Source organism: Lathyrus oleraceus, chromosome 6 (genome assembly GCF_024323335.1).
Source record: "Lathyrus oleraceus cultivar Zhongwan6 chromosome 6, CAAS_Psat_ZW6_1.0, whole genome shotgun sequence".
NCBI lineage: Eukaryota > Viridiplantae > Streptophyta > Magnoliopsida > Fabales > Fabaceae > Lathyrus > Lathyrus oleraceus.
The window spans coordinates 493,746,635-493,765,359 of NC_066584.1; the positions used below are offsets into that span (position 1 = coordinate 493,746,635).

General features: G+C 32.1%; 1 protein-coding gene across 1 annotated transcript; it reads left to right on the top strand.

Annotated features, from left to right (window-relative positions):
- Positions 1-2,716: 2,716 nt before the first annotated feature.
- On the top strand, positions 2,717-4,583 carry LOC127098417 (zinc finger protein CONSTANS-LIKE 16). The gene is made up of 2 exons (XM_051037010.1): positions 2,717-3,901; positions 4,125-4,583. Exons 1-2 carry the CDS (start codon positions 2,819-2,821, stop codon positions 4,371-4,373), a joined length of 1,332 nt encoding a protein of 443 aa, XP_050892967.1. The 5' UTR covers positions 2,717-2,818; the 3' UTR covers positions 4,374-4,583.
- The last annotated feature ends 14,142 nt before the right edge of the window (positions 4,584-18,725 follow it).

Below are 18,725 nucleotides of genomic sequence, written 5' to 3' on the forward strand. Positions count from 1 at the left end.
GGCTTACAAATATCCACCCACTTGGCACATGAAATTTTAGACTCCTTTTTTACTCCTCCCCGAAGATACCTTCTTTGGATCTTCACTATCTTCTTCTAAACCTTAATAGGCATCTTTATAAAAGATAGGAAAAAGATAGGTATATCATTAAGGATAAATTTAAGAAGGATCACTCTCTCGCCCAGGGAAATATACATATGCTTCCACAAAAGGAGCCTACTAGATAGGATATTAACCAGAGGTTCCCTCGTAGGTGCAAGATGAGGATTAACTCCGATCGGGAGCCCAAGGTACTTAAAAGGAAGAGACTCATTCTTACAGTGGAGAAACTCACAAGCAAGGTCTAAGAAAGCATGGTCAGGATTTACCCCAATGAGAGAGCCTTTGGAAAAATTCACACGTAGGCCTGAGGTAAGCTCAAACCCACAGAGAATAACCTTAATGGTCCAAAAGTTATCTACAGTAGAATCTTCCAGAATAATCGTGTCGCCTGCATACTGAAGATGGGAGACCACTAAGTCTGAGGAACCCACTCTAACTCTTGATAAAAGATGAATCTCAACAACCCTAGAGATCAAACCACTTAAACCTTCGGCCACTAGAAGGAAAAGGAAGGGGGCTAAAGGGTATCCATGCTTCAACCTCCTTCGAATACTAATCTCTTGGGTCGGGCAACCATTAACCAATACCATAAGATTACCATAAAACACACAAGCTTTAATCCAGTTCCTCCATTTATCATTAAATCCAAATATCAAGAGCATATAATCAAGAAAGACCAACTAACAGAGTCATAAACTTTCTCAAAATCAACTTTAAAGATGAGACAAGACTTTTTACTCCTCTTAACTAGGTCCACAAGCTCATTCACAACAACCACCCCATCCACTAAGAATCTACCTTTAAGGAAGGCAGACTAGTTAGAGGATATGAGCTTATCCTTAATACCAGAGAGCCTAGAGTCTAAGACCTTAAAAAGGATCTTGTACAGAGACCCGACAAGAGAAATATGTCTAAAATCCCCTAACTGAGAAGGGGAATCAACTTTTGGAATCAAGGTAAAAAAGAAAGATGAGAAGCTACGGGGGAAAGTAGGAAACTGATGAAATATCATCTCTCAAGAGGGTCTGGAACCTCTTAAAGAAGGAAATATTAAAACCATTAGGACCAGAACTCTTATTACCATCACAAGAAGCAAATGCTCAATCAATCTAAGTTAAAAGGAAAGGCACACTAAGACTAGAGTTATCCTCTTCTGAGAGAGAGCGGAAAGAGGCCCTCATCTAACCTGAGAAGATCCTTAAAGGGTTCTCTAAAGTTACTAGAGAAATGGTTAACCGCAACCTGGTGGATCTAAGAGACCCTTTCAACCCAAACATCCTCAACCTTAAGATCTAGGATGACATTTCTTCTGCTCCTACTCTTAACACATACATGGAAAAAGTCGGAATTAGCATCACCCTCCTTAAGCCATTTGACTCTAGATCTTTGAAACATCTGTGAGTCTCTGATAAGAAGGAGAGACCAAAGATCCAAGGAAGCCTTACTCCTCGACTCCAACTCCTCCATAGAGATATCACCCTCCATAACTTTCAAATCAAGAGAACTCACCACCTCCCTAAGAGACTATGTATGAGAAAAGTCCGTATTAGCACCACCCATCTTGAGCCATTTATTTATATTTATTATAAACAAGTTTATATTAATTGTAAACGAGTTGTTGATATTTATAAATCAAAAACTTAATTTTTTTAATATTAAATAGCAATATTTTTTATTTTAATATATAAAATAAACCAAACACAAATTCTAAATTATCTGTAAAACTAGTTTAAATTGGTATATAAATCTCTTAAATGACTCTCTCTCTTTTATTCTTATTATAAAACAAAATTTTATTTTTAAAATTTATTAAATAAGTAATATATCTAAACTAAATATATTATTTATTTAATAAATCAAGAAAAATTGTTATATAAAAATTAGAGAAAATAAAAAGTCATTTTTATGGTATCAAATTTTCTTACAACTACCATCATATACGACACAATATACCACTCTATGGAACATGTATAGGTCCCATTTTATCTTAATAGGTAACTTACAAATTTACTCATAAATGTACAAGTCATTTATGTGTGACATATCTCCAACTTGGCAAACGTCCTCTACTGCCTAGTGGAAATTGCCCAATCCACACCCATCTAATCACTTCAAATGGATACTTCAAGATAAATCAAAATTTAGACAAAACCATATATTTATCTTCCCATACAAAAATCACCTTAACAAGAGACGAATCAAACTAATACCAAATTTAGCTGGCATTATATCATTGGTTACACTATCACAAAAAGATGAAGTAGAAATAATCATAAAATGCCAAAAACAAAAGTAAGTGGAAAAGAAATTAAGAGAGAAAAAAAATTAACATTAGAAACCACAGAACAAAACTCACTACTAACTCATCACCCACGTAAGACGCTGAAAAGAAACACCACAACAAAAATGTCTCATTCAAAATCTGATCCATCCACAACCTTGTGGGCCACCACTAGAAATCCTTATGATTAGAAACGCAACCAATGGGAATCAAGAGATTAGGATCAACTTTACAAATTCAACCAATCAAAATTTAGATAAGATAAATTCAATTACGTTGTGGACCCCACTAATCCTTTTAGCTCTCAAAAAAGTTCAATTCCAAACTATCGATCGCTTTTTTTAAATACACACTGCAAAAGCGCTTCTTGTGGGTCACTACCACTCTCTTTTCCTTTTTTTTCTCTTCATTTTTTTTTCATTGTTGAGTATTGTGATGACTTGTTCAAGTGAAAACTTAGCAAAAGCGGTTGGAGGAAAAACCGCTAGAGCTTGTGATAGTTGCATAACAAAGAGAGCACGTTGGTATTGTGCTGCGGATGATGCTTTTCTCTGTCAAGGCTGTGATTCTTCGGTTCATTCTGCTAATTCCTTGGCTAGAAGACATGAAAGAGTTCGTTTGAAAACGGCTTCATATAAACCAGTTGGTGATAATAATGATAATAATAATAATGGATCCATCAATTCTGGTCCATTTTCTGGCTTTACCAAGAAAGCTAGAACACCGAGACAGGGGAAACAGAAGAATAATATTAATGTTGATCTTAATGTTAATGTTAATGTTAATGTTAATGTTGATGTTAATAATCCGTTTCATCTTGTGCCGGAATTGGGATTGGATGAAGTTCAATCGGGTTCGAATGAAGAAAACGAGGAGCAGTTGCTTTACAGGGTGCCGATTTTCGATCCTTTTGTTGCTGAATTATGTACTAGTTCTCCTTCGGTTGGTTCAACCGAAGGAGGACTAGCTGTGATAAGTGGTGTTTCTGCTTTCGCTTCTGATAGAAGCGAAAGCAGAACTCGTTTGGGTGGTGGTGATAGTAATTATGAGATGGAAGGCTTTCACGGGCTTCTTCCATCTGATATTGAATTAGCTGAATTTGCAGCGGATGTCGAGAGTTTATTGGGTCGGGGGTTGGAAAACGAGTGTATGGGAATGGAAGAGCTGGGGTTGATTGATGCGAAATATGAGGATGAGGAATGGGAGTGTAGTGGGAAAGTGAAGGAAGAAGGTGGAGAGATTCATGAAGTTGTTGAGGGAGATGATAATACAAAGGATATGGGAAAAGAATCTTCGTTTGAGTTGAATTTTGATTATGAAACATGTGAAGAGGTTAAGGAAAAGGGTGGTTTGGATATAGAACAAGATGAAAATAAAGATTGCAATAAGGGGAAAAGGAAAATATCTTTACAGTTAGATTATGATGCAGTAATCATTGCATGGGATGGCCAAAAATGTCCATGGACTAATGGTGACAAGCCAAATTTGGACATTGATGAGACCTTGTCTGATTTCATGGTAAATATTCTAACTCTTAATTTTTCTTCATGGCTTATTTTCTTACAAACATATTCATAGGAATAGGAACAGTAATGGATACTCTCGTGTTGAAAATCAATCTAAAATGTTAGAATGTTATGTCGATGATATTCTCATAGTGAGATAAGATCATCCACACGTAACATTTTTATGTTGGATATAAACATATGTTTAACTGTGACGTGTAATTAATTATTTTTAGGGGATTTGTGGAACGGAGATTCAATATCCTTATGGTGAATTTGGTGGATATGGTTGTAATCAAGTGATGGTAGATGGAGGTAGAGAGGCAAGGGTTTCAAGGTACAGAGAGAAGAGAAGAACAAGGTTGTTTTCGAAGAAAATAAGGTACGAGGTTAGGAAGTTGAATGCAGAGAAGAGACCAAGAATGAAAGGGAGGTTTGTGAAGAGGACTTCTTTTGCAGTTCCAACATTTCCTTTGCTAAAATAAATAAGAGTTAGCATTTGTTGCTTTTCCTTACCTCTAATCTTTTTTTTCTTCTTAGTATTTGCTAAAAGTAATAATTTTCTATTTTGTATGAGTTTTCATTTTGTTTTACTTTAGTTTTCTAGTACTTTGTATATATAGACAATTTTGTTTAGTTTATGAAATGGTTTAACATTTATAGATGATAAATAAATGTTAGATCCATGTAGACAATTCTATAACTAAGCCAACAACTTTATCATTTTTAATGTAAAAAATAAATTAACTGATGAAACATGAGAAGGGAACACTTCTAAAATCTTTATTGAAAGATAGTTAAGTCTTGGAGGAATAGCTAAGAACTTTGAACAAGTACAAAGGTGACTCATATTAAGATACAACAAAAGTGTTTTAGAATTCATGGTCAATGTTAGGTATAATTCATTATCTATTTCTTCACTATTCACGACCTAAAATAAAATTTAAAATTACTAGAGATTTAAGGGCTTATCTTTTCATTGTTAAATCAACCAAAATAAAGTATTTAGCCATTTTATTAGAATTTGGGTTGTTCTTTATTTCTATATGTTACATAATTCTATCGAGATTGAAAGTGAATGTTAAAATATGCTATGTTTTTTCTCTGCATGGTTTTATTGTTGGACACTCTTTTGGATAAAAACAATAAAATTGTGGCTAACAATTTAAAAAACTATGATGGAAGGTTAACACACAAACACACTAATATGTATCAGAAATAAAATTCTTAAAATTTGTAAGAATTTATGAAGATTTACGACAAATATATGACAGGAACCGAATAAATAAAAGTATAAGAGGATATTAATATTTTAATTTGGAAAACTCTCGATTTGAAAGTAAGCAACAACAGGTCGTTCAGACCAAACAAATAGATCCACTATAATCAAATAAGGGTACACGAGAGTTCAAAGTGATTCACTAATTAATGCTAACAACATCAAAATCACAAAGTAACTAACTTACAAATAAGAAATAAGAAGATGAAAATATCCAAATTGACAACTTCAGTGCGAATGCAAAATCTCTTAGCTCAAACTTCGTTTTAGAAATTCCGAAAGGTCAAAAGGTAGACACAGATGTTACGAACTTTCCCCCAAATGTGAGGTTGATCCAACAATTAACGAATCCGTAACCGTTGTTTTATTGAGAGTGGTTGCAAGAAAGCATGATTTGGTTTCTCCTTTTCTCTCTCTTTTGAAGTTGATTTTTCTACATTCTTTTTTTCTCTCTCTCAATCCTAAATTGACCTCTCTATTTAAAATAAGCGAGACACAAATGAGCTAACATATTTGAGTCTTTCTTCAAATAGAAAGGCAGCCTTTAACCAACAAATCTTCTCCTCACAACTAAGTGGAGGAAATTTCCAAACTGGCGATATCAGAACAAGCTTCAAACTTCCCTCTTGATAACATTTTAGTCATCATATTAGAACCATTGTCATTCGTTTGAACTTTATCTAACTCCAACAACTTAACATCAAAAACATCACGTATCCAATGATATCTCACATCAATGTGTTTGGACCTATTTTGAAAAGTCTGACTCTTACCGAGATGAATAGCGCTTTTACTATCAATATATAACAAATATTGTATTAACAAACTCAAATGTGAAGAAGATGTTCATCATATATTTTAGCTTAGTTTTAATGAAGACAAAAGCTTATCATAGAAGAAATATTAAAGAAGAAAAAGTTTGGAATCAAGTATCAAGATTGCATAAGCTTTGGATATTATGGAAATCAAAAGATTGGATTTTGAAATAAGGTACAATGGAAGTTCATTATGCATAAACTTTAGATGCTCCGAGAAACTCATATTCACTTTACCTAAACATTTGCGTGCATGAACATACATGGTTCCAAGTTTTAAAAGATCAATTTTTACAAAATTTCAAAAGTATATTTAAATACACATGTCATGTACTCGAATACAGATGCTTGGTAAAAGCAAAATTTTGCAATCTATATTTGAATACAAATTAGTGTAGTCAAATACATATGTTGTCCAGAATTAAAAAAATCCACATCCGTATTCGAATACACAAGATTTATATTCGAACACAAGTCTTAAAAATTCAAATCTTTTGAACATTTGACAATCTTTATTCGACTACCAATATATTGTATTCAAATACACCTTTGAACCATTGCATTTTTTATTGCTAAAAGTCTCTCAAAATAAGTGCAAAGGTTCATGATTGATTGTGAATGTTTGCACCATTATCAAGAGGTATTCTAGGATGTATAAATACTGTTGTACATTAGAGAACAATTTTTAAACTCTTTCCATCTTAATTCATAAACAATTCAAACAATTTTTAAAATGTTCATATATAGTAAAACAATGAAACTTTGTGCATAAACTTTCATATCATTGAAAATGTTTCATTCAAATTTTTGAAAGAGAAGATCAATTATCTATTGAAATTGATTCAAGAATAACTTCACATATTCAAATTTGTTCAACTATTGTAGTTGATCACCAAGTGTGTGGTGACTTAATTTGTAAAGAAAGTGTGTGTACTTTATAAAAGTGTTTGCAAATAGAAAATGGTATATTTTCTATTTGTCTTGGAAAATTTTCTTTGATTCGGGGAGATTCAAAGTCCACCATATTGTTGGTGTTTGTTATAACACTCTAAATCCTGCATACCATTTAATTAAACAAAATACAACCATTCAGGGTGTCACGCACAATCAAACATAGTCTGCTATATAACATGGGTTATAACATAATAATTTAGCACATGTCATTGCGTGCTCACCTTCACTTAGGGTATCATCGATGCAGAAACATTATTAAATTAAATAAATACAACATTACAACCCATAACATTTAGTCTCATGAACTTCAACTTTCATAACACGGCCAAAAGGAGTTGTATTAATCAACTCGCCACAACTTTGAGATCTCAACAAAACATAAATAGTAACTTCAACAAAACAAAACAAGTGAAAGAAAACGTTCTCAGCCTGATGTTACATGATTAGAGAAAAACCCTACTAAAAAAACGACGAACTAATGGAAGCCACTCCAAGAGCTATCTTCCAATTACTTCAACGATGCTACTCATGAGTATATGCACGATGCCCATATAAAGGCAACATTCAAACATAAGGGGTGAAAATACACTTCAATAATTAACGGCGAAAACAAGTGGGAGTAGATTATCACATAACAATAACAAACACGCTACTCAATCAACACCAACATATTAAGTATTCTCATCTAACAGCATATCAATAACAATCAATACAAATGCAATACTTATGCAATGTACTAAACACCGACTCGTCATGCATATGGTACCAAATATGAACACTCAGATTCATTTCGCTTCTCGATCCCCACAATAGGATCAGATTCCCTATTGAAACCAGAGCACACCAAAATTGTTACCATCACCAAAGGTAATGCTTCACTGATTCCCACCGGAACCATCTACTCGCACTCGATCCCCACCATAGGATCAAGGCTCACCAAAACTGGACCAAAATTCATACACCATGATACATGACTCTCAATAATATGCATTAATATCAAAAGATTCACATTACACATCTCACCATTATGCACCACATCATTCATCATAAACAACAATAAAATAATGTTACAACAATAACAAATAGCAATAAATAGTAGAAACTCAACAATTGTAACTTCATTTGCATTTGTTCATGTTACTTCACCAACACAACGAAACATCATGGTTTAAACATAACAATTTGCTAATCGATTATACAAGTCATCACAAACATCCCTGCATTAGGCACATGATGTTAGACGACAGGCCTAGATCTATAGGAGGTGAATAGATCCTGAGTTAAAAAAAACTTGACAAATAATAGTTTGAAAAGTTTATGGCGCGAAAGCAAGTTACAAATATCCAGGATCAAAAATTGTCTAACTGAACCCATTATCAAACAACTCGGATATGCGTATTAAAGGAAACAATGTGATAACGATTCACAAATCAATCAACAACAACTAATCACAACTAGTTGAATGCAAAGTAGTACGAATAAGTCTATCTTCAATGATAATACACATAAAAATACAAGTGAGACAATTTGTCGAACACTTAGTGCACGATCAATAATGTTTGGAATTCTATGTGTTTTTGTTGTTCTAGAAATCTAATCACAACCAAATGGTTTATGATCTACACAACAACACCTATTTCAAAATGTGTTCAAAATTATGATCCAAACAATATTGATCAAATGATCAATGTAATCGAGAATTTGCAAACCAAAAATAAAAGAAATATAAATATATATATATATATATATATATATATATATATATAGAGAGAGAGAGAGAGAGAGAGAGAGAGGAGAGAGTGTGCACAAAGATTTGTTTAGGAAGTTCCCCAACTGAACCTCGTTATGGGTACGTATGCCCTCAATTAGAATTCTAATTGAGATATTATATCATATCTTACTTTGCAAATATGCGAATACAAGAGATGAAGAATTCTAACCCTACAAACCATAGTTTTGATGTTGATTCTACCACCTCCAAAAACCCTTGATCAAATATTGATCAAGTAACCAACAATTCCGCTTCAATTCACCATTCTCACGCTATTTATTTGAACGAAACCCATTATTCTTCAAAGCTTTCACTAGGTCGAATTAATTCCATGTGCATAGTTGTTGACCCCCAAGATTTATGAATGTGATCCACCGTCTCACGCTACTCCTTTGCCCAAGAACCTTCTGTTCTTTAAAGACTTCACTAGGTCGGATCCGAATTACGTAATCTTGTCCAAAACCTTCAAACCCTAACGATCTTGAAGGAAAACCCCACCTTGGTTTTCTGATTTAAAATCCTCAAAGTTCTCAACCCAATATCAACGATACAAATAATCTAATTGAATGTTATCAACCCTAATCTAGATGACACTCAATCAAAAAATGATTATGTGTAGTTTGATTGTGTGTATGTATAGAAGAGAGATTGAAGATTATAAGAGTGCTTTGAAATCCCGATTTCGTATAGGTTTTACTCACTAGAAACCTTGCTAGATAATGATACATGTATGAACTATATATATGTAAACATGTATGAAGAAAAATGAATGCAAAAGGAATAGAAATAAAAATCAAAATTTCAAGATATTTGATCTATTGGTCGACCTATACAAGTCATGGGTCGACTTGTACATGTAATGTGCTGCCTATGTGTCAATCTGAAGAGGCGAGACACGAGTCAGAACCTACAGGCTTCAATAATGCAGCATGGGTGCCGACCTATGCATTATATGTGTCGACCTGTAGTCAAATAAATCTACTATAGGTCGACCTATAATCGTATGTGTCAACCCGTAGATAGTTTTTCTTCTATAGGTCGACCTGTAAAGCGTATGTATCAACCTATATGCAGTTTTTTTCACCCAAAAAATCTTCGATGCACAAAACATTTTCTTGATGCATAAATCTTCCCTGAATCATTTACAACCATATTGTCATGCTTCCTAATTCAAAATGCACAACTAGACTCAATTTGATATCGTCCAATGTACATAAATGCTAAACGGAAAGTTTTGACATCATACAAAATACATCTAAACTAACGCATACAACATTACCAACTATGTTATCAAGATCAATACTAATAATTTTGTAATATCTAAGTCAAGCATTTATCACTTTAGACTAGGTCATGTTAAGTCAATTTTATGCACACAAAGGTATTATCCACCAAAAGTCTTGTGTTAAAAATTTCTAACAAAATAGTAGAGTTGAAAGAAAACACCAACACTTGTTAGATGTTGGTTGAGCTCTCTCGTATCAATTTAAACTGCCTAAACCATATTTGTCATATGCCATCAAATTTTCCACATTCATCATGAATAAAGTACCTACTCCCATTCACAACACATACCACTTGTCTCACCCCTATTTTGACCCAGAATTGTCGAATTAATACATACATCATATCTTTTGCATCTCTGCATATCATATCAAGCCTTTCATACCGCATAATGCCTAAAACATCAGTTTAAATAAATTTTCGGATCTACAGGCACACCGGTTGAATCAATTTTCAAATGAGTGGCATATCAGTGGGCAAAAAATTTCCAAATCGAGCTTGCAGATATCAATTTTATTAATCTATGTTTCACGTAGTTTAACCTGGTGTGTTTGATTTATTTTTCTGCTACTTTTTCAGTCACATTTTGATCCGCCTGAGCATTTTAATCGAGCATTTTCTATTTCAAAATTCGACAAAAACTTGTATGCTTTCGAGAAGTTTATTTCGTGATAATCCTTTTATTGCATTTAGTTTATTTTTTTATCACTTTTGCGACCGATTTTTATTCATTTTAAGTTTGTTTATTTTTGTCTTTTTGTCAAAATGATTGTGATTATTAATTAGATTTTTCTGCATCTTTATTTCGGTTTAATTTTCATTATTTAGATTATGATATATTTATTCGATTTAAATTGTTTTTAACCTTTTTTACACTAATAATTAAAATTAAGGGCATTATTGATATATTGTGAAGTTAAAAAAAAACCTAGTATAAATATATTGAATGTGCTGATGAAAAAGGGGATAAAAAAACTCAGATCCGTCGCGCCATGTGTATCCTTATCTTTGGTCTCTTTCTAAATTGAAAAAAGGTAAAAAAAAAAAAAAAAGTTTCCCCTTCAGTGAAAATGCGGAAGATACCAGAATGCCACCTTCCTTCACTTCTCCTCCATCTTGAGCTTCCTCAATCTTCTCCTTTCCATCTAAATTAACCTTCAATAACCATCACAGCGTCCTTCTCAAATCCCCTCCGCTGCTATATACCACCCTCACCTCTGGACAATCGTACAACCTCCTCCCTTCAATATCCTTATAAACCGCCGCACCACCACCATTAAAACACCTCCACCAACTTGCTTCACACAAACCTCCCTCCATCTTCAACACTCTCTCCCTCTTCCTTCCTTAACCTGCTTCTTCTTCCACCAAAATCACCTCCTTAAAACACCACAACCACCCATAATATACACCAGCCACTCCCTCCATCGGACATCATACAATCTCAACCTCTTAACAAAACCAACTTCATAGCTACTCCTCACCACTTTGAACTACCCTTAGAAATGAGCAACAACCATAACCCTCAAACCTCCATGGTGTTGATTTGGTTTGTTTTCATTTCCATGGATCTTGTAGTAAGATTTTTGACAAGTCTGAGTTTTGCTTCATGAGAAAATATGTGAACAGTGGTGTATGCATGAAGGATTACGTGGGTTACCTTTTTCTGTTTTCATTACCGTGTTTTATTATTTTATATTTTATTAGTGTTCATTTATTGAAAAGTTGAAGGTCATGGTGGAGTGGTTGAGGCTCACGCCTTCCAACCACCATGACCTATGTTCGATCCCTTGTGCCCCCTTTCTATTATTTTGGTTGTTTTCTTTTCTTTTCTATTTTTCAATGTTTTTCTCATATATATTTATCATGACCTTATTGTAGTAGATGAGGACCATGGGAGAAGTGGTTGAGGCTCACACCTCTTAACCCCCATGTCATGAGTTCACACTTGTCTACCACTATTTCTCATATTTTGTGCTTTTTTCCATTCTTTTTCTACTTTTCTTTTGATTTCTTTTGACATTTTCTTTAAAATAATTTGTCATTTTATTTTTATAATTTTGTAGCATATATTTCTTGCTATTGACACTACATTTACAATTTTATTTTGTTGTATTTATCTTTTCACTTTTGTTTCGATTACAATCATTGTAATTACACATTATTTATTGATTAAATAAAATATGATACTTGTGGATTTTGTTCCATTTCCTTTGAATATTTTCATTGCTAAACATTGGATTCTTATCTGTGGATTCGACATTTCCATGTCGTTGTGCCACCGATTTTTATCGATACATTGATTGTATTTCACCGCATTATGACCCTTTGCATACGACATCCCATTTGTTGTCGATACGCATAAATCGACTTTGAGCACATTACCTAGAGTTTTACTTTCTCTTTTCAATTTCCATTTGCCTTGCATGTCCTTGCGTTATTTGACATTGATTTGCATCCTTGCATCACGATTTTAATCCGTGTAGGCTTCGATGTTACTTCTTTCGATTTAATTATTATGAACGTGTGTTGTACATATGTTGTTGAGTTGCTATCTCCGATTCCCATGGCTTACTCTTGGACTTTCTTACAATGATGCCATTTCTTCGTGCACATACACTCATTTACTTGCGTTTATTGATTTAGTTTCGATTTAATTGTTTCATTATCTCATATTCCCATTCGACAAAATGTATCCCAATTTCCATGACGTGTAATAATTTTATCGCTTTATTTTCTTGTTTGCTTTATTTTAGCTACTTCTAACACAAGAATAAAATAAATCATTTCTCATAAAGAACAAAAATAAAAACTCGATCCAACATCGAGTATTTTCTCAATGTTAATTCAAACCATTTCTATTCATTCCCAAGTTCTCAAACTTTTCAACCCTCCATTTCAACCCTCCATTCCAATCCTCAAGCTCTTTTGCAATCGATAATCAAATGCTTTATCCAACGTCAAGCCATTTTCTTAATAAATAAAAAACTTAGCAACTATTAAAAACTTTTTTCAATAATAGAGATGAAAGGAACGAGGTGTAGTCAACGAGCTCTTGAGAGTTAGATCCGAGATGTAGTTCTCGTCAATCCAAACTCTCATCATCCTCAAATCAATTCCACAACACGTAATAAACCTCAACTAGAATTGAATGTGTTTTCTCAATCTAAACTTCAAAACATCCAAAAATATAAAAACTCTTTCACAAATAAGATGAAAAAGGAATGTGGTGTAGTCCACGAGCTCTCGAGAGTTGGGAAAAGAGATGTAGTTCTCGCCCTTCCGAACTCTTTGATCGTCCAAAAATACTTCAAACCAATCAAACTCTTTTCTTGCCACCACGTGATTGATCCTCAAACCTTTTTTATAAATGAAAGGTATTTTGTCTCAAGACGATGCAAAAATAACGTTTCATTCACTTGAACGTGTGAGTAAGCTAGCGATATTTCCCGCGAATGTTGACTTGTAAATCCATCCGGTCGTGATGTGAACGTTCCCTTCTCTACTTGTTTTAGGTAGCCAACAATGTTTTTCCCTCGATTGACATAAATTAGCTTTCGCTAAAATCAACCAACAAAGAAACACTTTCTACCCAGAACTACGTAGCCTTGATTTCTCCATCGCATCCAGAGATACGCAGGAGCGAGATTCAAAGTCTCGTCAGGAACCCTAATAAAAAATAAATATTTTTGTCATATTATTTCCTTTTAATAACTAGAGAATCCTAACATTTCTAAGCTAACACTAACGTGCACAACTAACCAAACAGTTCTTGTTGAGTACAACAGACGTGAGAGGTGCTAATACCTTCCCCTTGCGTAATCGACTCCTGAACCCTGATTTGGTTGTGATGATCATAATCATTGTTGTTCGTTCTTGGGTTTTATCAATATTTTCCATTTTCCTCTTGGGGAATAAATAAAGTTCGATGCCGACTCTGTTAAGTCCATCCTGCAAGCATCTAATTGCGCTTCACGAGGTCATGTTCTCATTTTTCGAGGTGCGACACCATCCTATCAAATAATGTATGAAAAAATATTTGATATAAACTCCTTTAAAGTTTTTGGCTCTCTATGTTATGCACACGGTCTTCATATACATAGAACTAAACTTAACCATAAAGCAAGGAAATATATTTTCTTAGGATATACCCACTACAACAAATAACGTTTTTCATGACGAAGCTTTCACCTCGAATAATAGAAAATCGAGGTATAAAGCCAAGGCACACTATTTTTTATTATTAAAAATATAAAAAAAAACACATTCCCTCAGTTTTTCATAACACCGAGGTGAAAAAATAACTCAGTACAAACTTTGATTCCCAGCTATCACAGTTTATGATTTTATTTGTTTATAAGTGTAAACAAAATGTTCGAACCCTTCAGTTTTCTATTTAACCGAGACATAAAATAATAAGAATTTACTATAAAAGCACTCGTTAAACATATTTTACCCTAATCCTTACTAATATGAAGCTGCCACGAACTTGCAAGCATCATTCTTTGGAATGGATTGCACGACAGAAAAATCTTTAATGTTTTTCTATCTTGAACAAAACATTTTTTCTGCCCCTGCAATCTATCTCATATAATGGTGTTGACGTTGTCGTTGTTTTTTTTTTTGTTGAATAACCCTTAGTTAAAGAAGGGAGCTCAACCTTTGAAGAGTACTCAACTGATAGATTGCAAGTGCATAAAATAATTCTTGCTTCAAGTTACACAAAGAAGGGAACTTAACCAACAAAGAAGGGAGATTAATCAACAAGGAAGAGAGCTTAACCTTTGAACAAAGAAGGGAATACAACTAATTCTGGATATCAGCGAAGATATTCAAAAATAAGAGCAAAGATTGGTTGTAAACAATTTATTTTAATATACTACGTAAACAATGTAATTTAAATAAAAAATTATTCACCTCGGTTTTCGTCATCACCGAGGTGATAGTTAAAAGGAGAAGATAAAAAACCTCAATTTTATAATATAGATGAGGTGTTTAATAATAATATTTTACTATAAAAACATTCGTTAAACAGATTTTACCCTAAGGGAGGAAATATTAGTCACTGTCCATTTGATCATGAGTTGCTATTATAGATCTCTGAGATGGATTACAAGTATGGAAAATAAAAATACTCATTGAGAAACAGATCTCTAGCATCTTGCATGAGACCTGGACATGGAAAATAGAAGTTCTCATTGGGAAACCGATTTTATAATGTATTTTTAATATTGTGTGTAAACAATATAATTATTCACCTCGGTTTTCTTCGTGACTGAGGGGATAGTTAAACGTTTTTTTTTACTATATTCAACACCCTTAAACAAATTTTTGTCTTCCATTTAATGTTTATCAACACTCAAGAATCTGCCATTAGTGATCCGCGTTAAACCTTAGGGACATCCATTATAAAAACATGTTGAATATTGAAAATGTAACCTATATGGAACATGAAGCGCTTGAAACATAAAGACATTTGGAAAAGTTCTCTAAGATGGTTTGCAAGAGCAGAAAATTACTTGGGTTTCAGGTTTGTTTTCTTAAATATTTATTTGAGCACAAAATCTTATATTTGAATATTGATTTTGTTTATCTAACTCTTATTTGGTTTTGCTTAAGAATCAAAAGCATGCAAAGCCTTGGAGAATATATTTGCACCAATATTTGATCTTCACCCACCTAGGGAATTTGATTTTATCTAAATCTATAGTGAATTTAATTTTTATCTTAATATTTTTTGTAAATAATGTAATATTTTGGGTAAACAATGTAATATTCTGGGTAAACAATATAATATTATGGGTAAACCATATAATGATTTTTTTAAAAGAAAAAAGAAATAATTTTACCCCTCGATTTTATTTGAAAACCGAAAGGTAAGGTAAGTTAATTTTGAAAATAATAAAAGTGCATCTGTTGGGGCTCGATCCCATGTCCATATAACTTTATCTCAGTTTTATTTTTACCGAGATGATAAATGGTGAGTTTTCATGTCACCCTTCGTTACCTCACTTCTTTATCTGAGATATTACGCATTTCACATCCGAGATATAAAACGCTTTTTGTAGTAGTGACCTCTGGTATGAAGGACAATGTTTTCATGAACATTACCTCAAAATAAACTTTTTGTGTCCATAAACGGTTCCTTTCATCTGCACATTTTTCCTTACAAATAAACAACACCTCAAATAATATAAAAAAAAAATATCACACCAGTAAATAGACATACATACATCACCTCCACATGCCTGCTAACTACACATCCCAACTTCAAAGTTCAAATGATGATCATATCACCACAATTCTTAAAACAAACACCTAAAATCAAACTCACCCTCCAACTAGAGCCTCTTCAAGAGTGAGACACCATCCATCACATTTTTAATAATATATATGCAATTCAACTGTTATAACAAATCATTCATCCAAAGTTAACATCTATCTTATGTCTCATTTCATCTATCCCAATAGTGACACAACATCCATCATATTTTTAAGAATATATCTATAATTCAACTGCTATAACAAATTATTCATCAAAGCTAACATCTATCTGATGTCTCATTTCATCTCTCACGAGAAACTGTCTCCCATTAATTCACATTATTCTTTAGCGCTAGTCTCTTATACTGAACTTAAAACCTATACCGAGGCCTTCAAATTAGAATGTTAGAGGCAAGCTATACATCTTAAACTTAATGCTCTTAAGAAAATATGAACATGGAAGCTTGTAGAATTACCACCTGGTGTTAAACCAATTTGTTGTAGTTGGATATACAAAGTCAAGTACTTAGATGATGGTAGACATATTTCAACATTCAACTTGTAAGAGGACATGGAAGCATTCAAATTGTAACAATCACCAATAAATACGCAAGGTTCAAGAAGTGAAATTCCCCTTAGATATAAGCTCCACTAGACAAAAATATTTAGCAATTTTCAAGCAAACAGTTAAACATTCAGTAAAAGAAGTATATAAGAGCTCAGTGGAAAATGATCCTCTAACATCTAGTCAATGTTGGATTTCGACGTGTCTTGTGCCACTTTTAATTTTATATTTTATTTTGCTGCTTAAAAACAATATTTTAGAATTTTAATTTCCAATAACTTACTTTAAGGATAAACGTTTATTTAGTTTATTAAATGATCTTATCTTAATCTCCGAATGTATCAAAATCTAGTATAATATATTAAAATTGAATCACAAAGTATTTCATTAACAATTCATTCTCTTATTCGTTACATTATTAAAAATACGATACAAGGCTCTTCAAAATATAATATTTCAAAATTTCAATTATTTATTTAAGAAAAAGTATAACGTTTTATTTATAATTTTTTTAAAATTAAAATACTTCGATTTTCATATTTCATGAATCATCTCTTAATATTTTTTTAACTAAAAAAAATAATGTATATCCATTGATTTATTACGCACATTTATTCTCTAAATTTAAATAAACAATTTTCAAACAACTCGATAAAAACACTATAATCATTCTTAAAAAAAAGTAAATTAAACAATTTCTAAATAACTCGATAAAATATTATGAGAACTAATTTAATTCATATAAAAATGAATGAAATTTATATTAGTCTCTTAATTAAGTTAAATCACTCACAAAAAAGATATAATCGATTTCGTATCGATAGTTATAAAAATACCTTTTATTTTATTTCTCACATACAAATGATTATTTTCATTTTTTGGTATCTATCTTTTTTTCGTGCCTATCAATATTATATAATATTTTATTCCGTAAAAAATTATGCATAAAATAGTTTTATTGAAAAAATTCAATAATTCTTTTTAAATTTAACTTATAATTTTTGAATAAACAAGAAAATACTTCTAATTATTTTTGAAATATTATTTTAAATTATAATTACATATACATATTACAAAATTAAGCCATAAACATTTTACCTATCGTTTATAATTCATTAGATTATAATTTCCTATAATATATTGTTAAATTGTAAATAATTGAATTGAAGGGTTAATTCAATTGAATCGGGGTAATTGTAAATGTTACAAATTGATGGTATAGTAAAAGGCAAACACCTAAAAAAAAACAATAACACTAGACATATTTAAATACTCAAATGGTCGATCAATCCATTGAGACTCATTCAACACTCATATTCATTATTTTTTATATTACAAATTCAACACAAAATAGAGAACTCCGTCTAAAATGTTAATGTTAACTATCTTGAATAGTTATATAAAGTGTAAGTTGTTTGAACATGGAACGACTTTTGTACACAAAATAATGAACAAACATTCTTAAATATGTTAAAATAAAATATAAAAAAATTAAAATTCTAACACTTATTTCATATTTTAAAATTATTTGCAACTTATGTAAAAAAAATAATGAATTGTAATGCCTTATTTGCATTTCTATGATTCAAATATATTTTTTTTACTTAAAATTTTATTCTCTTTTTTATCATCCTTATCTTATCATCTCAATTACAATATTGTTTATAATAAATAAAATAAAATATTATATTTTATAATACTATTTACAAAAAACTCATCTAAATCCCGCGCATCGCGCATGTTTCAATCTAGTTATTAATATATTCTCGAGGTCTCATTAGTAAGTGGCTTTGGCCTGAATTTGTTTTTTTAAAATCATTTTAGTCCTCAATGACTTTCAAATTATTCAATTTAGTCCATATAATTATAAAGAAAAAGTCACTAAACATGTATTTTAAAATGGGA

What these genes read in the sequence shown, in the direction of transcription:
- LOC127098417 (XM_051037010.1), top strand. Translation starts at nt 2,819, where the DNA reads ATGACTTGTTCAAGTGAAAACTTAGCAAAAGCGGTTGGAGGAAAAACC. An exon ending in AGACCTTGTCTGATTTCATG is followed by an intron (nt 3,902 to 4,124) that starts GTAAATATTCTA and finishes AATTATTTTTAG; the next exon opens with GGGATTTGTGGAACGGAGAT.